This window comes from Halyomorpha halys, unplaced genomic scaffold (assembly GCF_000696795.3).
Source record: "Halyomorpha halys isolate HHAL.00 unplaced genomic scaffold, Hhal_1.1 Scaffold654.1, whole genome shotgun sequence".
NCBI lineage: Eukaryota > Metazoa > Arthropoda > Insecta > Hemiptera > Pentatomidae > Halyomorpha > Halyomorpha halys.
In genome coordinates this window covers 367,329-374,899 of record NW_027108478.1, presented here as the reverse complement: position 1 = coordinate 374,899, position 7,571 = coordinate 367,329, and the positions used below count along the sequence as shown (strand labels likewise).

The 7,571-nt window shown below is 32.0% G+C and overlaps 1 protein-coding gene across 1 annotated transcript in view; it reads right to left on the bottom strand.

Moving 5' to 3' along the window:
* The window catches only part of LOC106685064 (large ribosomal subunit protein uL24), a 16,663-nt gene extending 12,800 nt beyond the window's left edge, over positions 1–3,863 (bottom strand). Inside the window, exon 1 of the mRNA XM_014427547.2 lies at positions 3,777–3,863. Coding sequence (XP_014283033.1) covers positions 3,777–3,846 — 70 coding nt within the window. The 5' untranslated portion in view covers positions 3,847–3,863. The remainder of the gene's footprint in view (positions 1–3,776) is intronic.
* Between the last annotated feature and the right edge of the window lie 3,708 nt (positions 3,864–7,571).

Here is a 7,571-nt window from a genome sequence, read left to right as displayed (position 1 = left end):
GTGTTCGCTACATCTCTTATATACCCTCGATCAGCTGATCCCCTCAGTCAGCTGACATCGAAATAACAGCTGACTCAGACCGTAACACACACACACACACACACACACATATATATTTATTCATCTATAGGAATTTATGTATCAATGTATTTATATTTGTATGTAACCTCTTATACTTGTATTGACCTTATTTATTTCATTTATTTACATATTGTAATATTAAATATGAGATTAGTTATTTCTCCCAGTTGACTCATCTATATTGTAATATGCTCTTTTTGAGTAAATAGTATATTTTGATGTATAAAGGGTTTTTGATATGTTTTATTTTATTTATCATTTAAATATTGTTCATTTGTTTTGTTTATCCAAAAAGCAAGCTAACTAATTTTCATTGTCCATGATAAATTTGTGATTCAAAACAAAACCAAGATGGCGGTACGTATTTTTCAGTCAACAAGTCCGTTGAATCAAGGCCATGCTGAGCAGATTCAATCATAAAAACTATTTTAACACTTCCCATCATAATTGAAAATACAGTAAATTTAAGAAAAAATAGAAGTCAAGAAATAGTGTTAAAGAATAATATTCAGAAAGTAAATCATTTGCAAAAATCCCTAACTGTTGTGCGAGAATCGATGTTTACATGGAACATCGAGGCAGGTTTTGGTTTTTAGATTCATTTGTTGTTTGGGCGTGCAGGAGAAATGATGTTTGCAGTATGAGGAGGTCCTCATCAATTTCTGTCCAGCAAGAGTGGACAGTTTGAAAAAGGAAGACAACCAAGAAGAATAGGACTCTGAGTTTGGATTGCCTGGTGAGAGGACGTCCGTCGGCTGGAAGCGGGAAAGTTTGGAAGCCATTGTTGTGAGAGAGACATAGCTTTTTGGAAGGACTGGAAGCCAATTTTGACGATAGGACATAACATTAGAAAAAAGAAGATACCAAGAATCATCAAAAGAAGATTGTGAACTTGGTTAGTTTTGTTATACCTAAAAATATATATATGTGTAAAAGAGATATTAATTTAATTAAGTGTAATTATTGTAACTGTCTGTTTCTGATTGCCTGGCAACCCACCCTGAGATTAAGAGTCTTTTATATTATAAAATTTAAATAAAATTCTATTATCTATTTAGTAATAAAGTTTTTAATTGAACCCAAGCTATCTCTTTTATATTTGAAATTAGTTTAAAACGATTAAAATTATTTTTTCTTTTATTTTAAATTATTACAATACATTATTAAAACTCTCCCCCCACTCAGGAAGTATACCCTTTCCTCTACCTGCTCTTCCTGTTTTGTTTCTCAGTTGGCATCAGAATGCCACACTTATCAGGTTATTTGGACCATTATTAATTTTTATCCAATTTCTCAATATCCCCTTTTATATACATCTATACCTCACCTATACCATATCTTCACCACTTATCTGTTATACCTTATACAATTACCTCTTTACCATATTTAAAACTAGTATTAATGAGAAGTCTCCTACAATTTATGTGTCTAGATCTATATTGAGAATTTATATCACAAATGTTTATATTTATTAACAACTTGTCTCCTGTCTACCAGCATGTATATCTCCTCATATTGTTATTAATATTTTGTTATTTTTAGTTTTTTAATATACTTTAAAACTTAAAAATTGTTTTGAAATGTTTTATATTTTTAATGTTCTGTTAATTCTAAAATATTTGTATCTTGTTTTTCTTATTTAGCCCTGACGAAGCCCAACAAAGTGGGGCAAAACGTTGGTCAACAATAAATAGTTTTTGTTACTATTTTGAAACATTTATTGACCACCACCCGGAATATCTTCCTCCAACAAAACTAAATATTCAAAATTATGGTTTACATAAATGTGTTGAATTTCACGAAAAATTAGTACCATGTCATATATTTTGTTCTTCCAATACCTACACAGGTAGCCTTTTGTCAAAGCTCTACATAGTTTAGGTTGCCTCAAAAAATAAATTTTCTTTTGAGTAACATTAGATTAGTTTAGTGATTTCATAGTTAAAAATTATGCCTGCAAAGTATAAATTTACTAAGTAATGTTTAAGAATGAAGTAAAAATTATTTTATTTATTTTTTTGTTAGAAAAATCAAAATACATATAGTAGACTCTTCATTGTTTACACTCTCACTATCTCTCCTGCATCAATATGAACTGCACTGTTTTCCTTACAGCTATTAATTAAACAAAAACTATTAATAATGTAATTGGCAGCTGCATTTACTAAAATGTTTGATGAAATTGATTAATGAAAGCTCTTGGTAATTATATTATCATGATTACTTTTGTCTTCTAAAATTAACAATATACCAAACATTTCTTTGAACTTTTTTTTTAAACACCTCATTTTGTACTATTCAGTGTTAATGTCTCATATTGGCCATAAACTGAACAAATAATATCCTCCACTTTACAATTCAGATCTACATCAAGTAATGATTCAATAATTAATTTTCAAATAAACAAAATTAACAAGAAATCACAATTAAGGAATTAGGAAATTCAATTTTTCATCCATTAAGGTATGAGGAAATATATTTAAGTGTAAAATTATAATGGAGAGAATGCTGGTTAGTCGAGCAGTTGCATGACAGCCAAAGGAGGTACAATAAGGCATATAAATAATCATAATATTATCACCAATACATTATGCCTAAGCTTTACTAAACACAAAAGGGGATAAATATTTTTAAAATAAATATAGGAATAAAAGAAATTATCAAAATGTACAGAATTAGTCTATAACAGCCAACTTATGACTAACAGTAAGGTTAGAAACAATATTTTCATCGGTTATTTTGATATATTTTCATGACTTTGAGATAGACGTAAAGAAATTATATAGAAATCAAATTTAAACGATATGAATCTACAACAAATATTTGTTGTAAACTGTCAGATTATATATTAATCATACCAGGATTTATGTTTTATCAAATGTTCCAAGATTCACTTTTAACTGGAAACCAGTAAAAAATTCACTTGTGTACTTTAAGAAATAACCGGTCCAGTTCTAAGGCTGTCAATCAGACTAAACAGTAATTTGCTTTTATTTTTGATCTAGTTAACAGACTATTAGAAAAATAAAACCCGTAAAATATAGCCCAGAACATTTATTTAAATAAATGTAGTTCTCAAAAAAAAAAAAAATTATGTAGCAAAATATAAACTGAGTATGTAGGAAATTACAAAACTATTCATATTACATTCATTGAGCTTTAAAAAGAATTCTTCTCTTCACATCTTTACTATTTTTCCACCTTAGTTTTTTCCTAAAGGTAAATGGCTTCTTGTGTAGGGTCAGATAAATATGCAACAATATAGTAAAAGCTGGGTTAGCATTACTAGCCCCTACCTAAATTTATTTCCTTATCTATGCAATTTGTAGTGATTGCATTCATATAATCAAAAGGTGCATCTTAATACTTTAAAGATGATTTTAGAATTGTAATTATACCATTTATAAAAATAAACCATTCGCTTAATATCAATTATAAAATCATTCAATTATTCTAAAAACAAACTGATAACAATATTAAAATATTTCAAATAAACATATCAAAGGTTGCAAAACGAAATTGACAAACTATAGGAAAGAACCATACGTGTAAAGGTATGTTTGCTATGCAGAACTAATACTCAATCAACTTTGAATTTAGTCGGAATAGTCGAGTAAATCGAACCTCAAGTATACGTAACAAAAAAGTTATGAAAAAAATTAAAACCAATAGTGCTACTTAAAACAATATCTTACTTGAATATACAGCAAACCTAATCAACAAACACACCTCACGTGTAGTGAAGAAGTTGTATCTTGAAAACATGAAGGTTTAAACCAAAGAGGTATAACTACTGAATTAAGAGCTAACTTCATTCTTTCTTATATAAAATTGTTAACAAATGATTTGAAAAAAACATTAGCTCTATAATGGCGAATAGTATCATTGTGTATTTTTTTTTTTTTTAACAAAATTTAGAATCTTCATTGTTTATCTTTTTCTTTTTTTTTTTTTACTTCATTTATACTTTTAAAATGCACACTGGCATAACATACTTGTGTAATATTTTGAAGAAAGGACGCTTTATCACCCATAAAAGAATGATTACTGGTCCTTATAACATTCCTTAAATATAACTTACTATAAATGGACTGTATCCTTGTTGATCAAATTATTTAAAATTAGTAGTGAAATAAATGTAATTGATTACCTAATATTTTTTAAACCACTAGTTTAATTAAAGTGGTATAAGATATCAGAAAAACCAAGACCTTACAACTAGCTGGTCAAAATGGATTTAGGAAAAATGACAAGACTGAAATATCTTACCAGAATAGTCGGTAGACTTACAACAGAGTCAAGGATATTCTTAAGTTTTTTCACAGAATCACTCCCTACTTTAAGCATAAATTTATACTAAGAAAAAATAGTGAAATAACGGATTTTTTTTTTTCCGAACCCTCTAAAACAGAAATAAAATGTGAGTTAGTAGTGCATTACTGTGTAGAAAGAAAAAGTAATTCGTGTTGTGTCTTACCTTTTACTACCTTTGGTATTTAAAGGTTACCTATTATATTTAATTTTACATATGAGCTATCCGTTCAGCAACTATTTGAGTCCGGAGGTGAGGGGCCTCCTCGTGTTATATCGCATATAAAATATAAATAAAAATAAAAATAAAAATAATAAAGACAATAGATACTAGTGAAATGATAAGAGAAACAGTCTGAAATCAAAAGAAGTGTGGGGGAGGGGGTTGGGGTGCATCAGTAGATGGAGCTATGAGGTGATGTTAATAGGGTTTTTGGGACCTTTCCTGCCCTGCCACCTCGCAGGAAGGGGGGATGGGGTGATAGACTGGAATACTGGATTGAAGGAAGCATGGAGACTGTCGAAGAATTTAATGTGTCTCCGTGTGATGTGCTGTTGTACAGTTTCTAACTGTAGTTCGTTATGAATGTGTGCCATGTTACGTCTTTCAAGAGATGTCCCTCGACATATCTTCTGTAGTGTGCTGTTTTGGTATTGTTGTAGTGATTTCAGGGCTGTTGGGTAAAGATAGTGTAGTAGTGGTGCGCCGTGTAGGAGTGATGGTCGTAGTATTACTTTGTATATGAGTAATTTGAGTCTGAGTGACAGCCCTGGTGAGTAGATGAGGTGTTTAAGTTGGTATGATGTTGTCTTGACGATTTGTATTCTGTTCTGTATGTGTGCAGTGAAAGATAGATGTGTTTCTAGTTTAATGCCTAGGTAAGTGAGATGTTTCGTGGTTTGTATTGTCTGTTCGTTGAGTTTAGGTGCTCTGTTGGGAGTTTTCTTGTATGAGAAGGTGATGGCGTCTGTTTTTTGTGGGTTGATATGAATGTTTATGTCTCGTAGTTTGTTAGCGATGAGTTGGGCCGCTGCGGCGGCCTGGTCCATGGCCTTGTCTGCATTCATGCTTGCCGAGTATATGGCTATATCATCAGCATAAGCAGATATTTGAGCATTGTCAAATTTAGTCCCGACTATGTGGGCAGTGTATATATTAAATAGAACTGGCGCAAGGACCGAACCCTGAGGGACACCACAAGTGACGGGCTTGGGAGTGGAGATTTCAGTTTTGACCCGAACTGAGAAAGTCCGATCACTGATGTAGGACCCAATAATGTCGACCAGTTGGTCCGGGAATTGGTGAAGCCTGAGTTGTTGGATTAGTGTGGAGTGGGATACAGAATCAAATGCCTGTGTGCAGTCTAGTGAAATCATGGCAGTGGCAAGGTTCCTATTTAGGTTGTTTGCTGCATCGCTTTGCAGCTTGGCCACATTGTGGTAGCAGCTCACACCACGCGAGAACCCGGTTTGTTCCGGGGGGATGACGTCTTGTGTGTCGCAGTGTTTGCGGATGTGTATGAAGACTAGCTTCTCATAAATTTTTGAGATGTGATTGAGGAGATTGATGGGCCGGTAATCTACCGGATCCGCTCCTCGTTTTCTGGGCTTGAGGAGTGGAACAACGATAGCATGTTTCCACTCCGTTGGGAAATAACGGAAGCTAGAGGGGGAAAGCATTTGTAAATGGAATAAAAAACTAATTAACCGGGAGGGGAGCGATGCGGTGCATTTGTGATCTTGGCTAATACAGTTAACTGTGTATTTATTAATTTGAACCTAATAAAAGAAACATAATTCGTACTTTAAATTCATTTGAACTTATTTTTACTTTCGAACGAAAAAGGCACGAACACCGCATAATTAATTTCACTAAAAATATCTAAACCTTGAAGCAATCACAACATTGTTCTATTAAACCTTATTTTATCATCAGAACCATTCTTCGTGCGGTTATGGGAGCACATCGATCCCTATTGGAGCTTCCATTTGCTGCACTACAGACGTGTCACTATCTCCCGTTCATAAAGACGATTCTCTGGTTTCAAGATAACAACAATTTTAATAAAGTTATTTTCTTCCTATATAGCACTAAGAAGGAGGTCTGGCGTAAGATGGTGTCAACTGTTTCTTAAGTATCTATTCCTCAGGATCACTTGGTAGCAGTTCTTCAGATCAATGGGAACGAAAGATTTGGCTATAATACGGTGGCGTGATACTGGTTAGAGATCCTTTATAGATTATGACGTAACTGATTTCCAGACGTTGTTTCTAAATGTTCTTTTAATTCCCTGGAACTAATTTTTGGATTTTTACTAGCTAGTCGTACAATATCGTACTCTGGCTTCTCAAGTAGTTATTATTTTAGGCCGCCTTGAGCGTTTTATATTGTCTATAGATCCATATATAAACTTTTGATTATGTATTGTGCAGTGGTATGACTCCGTTTAACTTGTTTACCAATCTCTCTCATACTGAAACCTTGTTAGAATAAGGAAACAATTCTGTCTTTAGTCACGGAACTTAACTCACATGTTTTACTACCCTTTGTGGGACCTGCGAAGTTTTAACTGGCTTGATGTATTACTATTAGTGAGTGCTATCAGTTACCCTTTAAAGCTACTAATCCACAACTAGTCCTGGTATTGTTTTGACCTGAGGATTACTTAAAACTTCTCAATATTCACTTGTACGATTACTTTTTTTTTAATATAATAATTAAATTTTTACTAAATATCTCGTTTTTTTCATGAAAACAATTATTTGTTAAGGAGAGTTGCACAGTAAAAACTTCAATATTTTTTTACGAAAATAAAATGTATTAAACTAAAAATAAATTTTTTTGGTCACTGTATTTGATTAGTATTTCATTCAATTTGCTTTCAGTTAAGTTTTTTTTTTACAGATAAAATTAATTTATCCCACACGAATAGCCATTTTTTTTTATAACCAATTAGTGGAGGAACTTTATCTTGATTACTAATAAACGTAAAGAGCTCTTTTAAAGCTAAAATTTTAGCAAATTTATTTAACTTTAACATAAAAAAGATATGAATAATGTTTTTCGCGTTGTTGATAGATCACAATGTTGAATATAAGATTCTATAGTTTAGAGCAAAAGATAACACAGGTCATGGAGTTATGACAATATTTATTGAACACAGTAACAACACGGAACG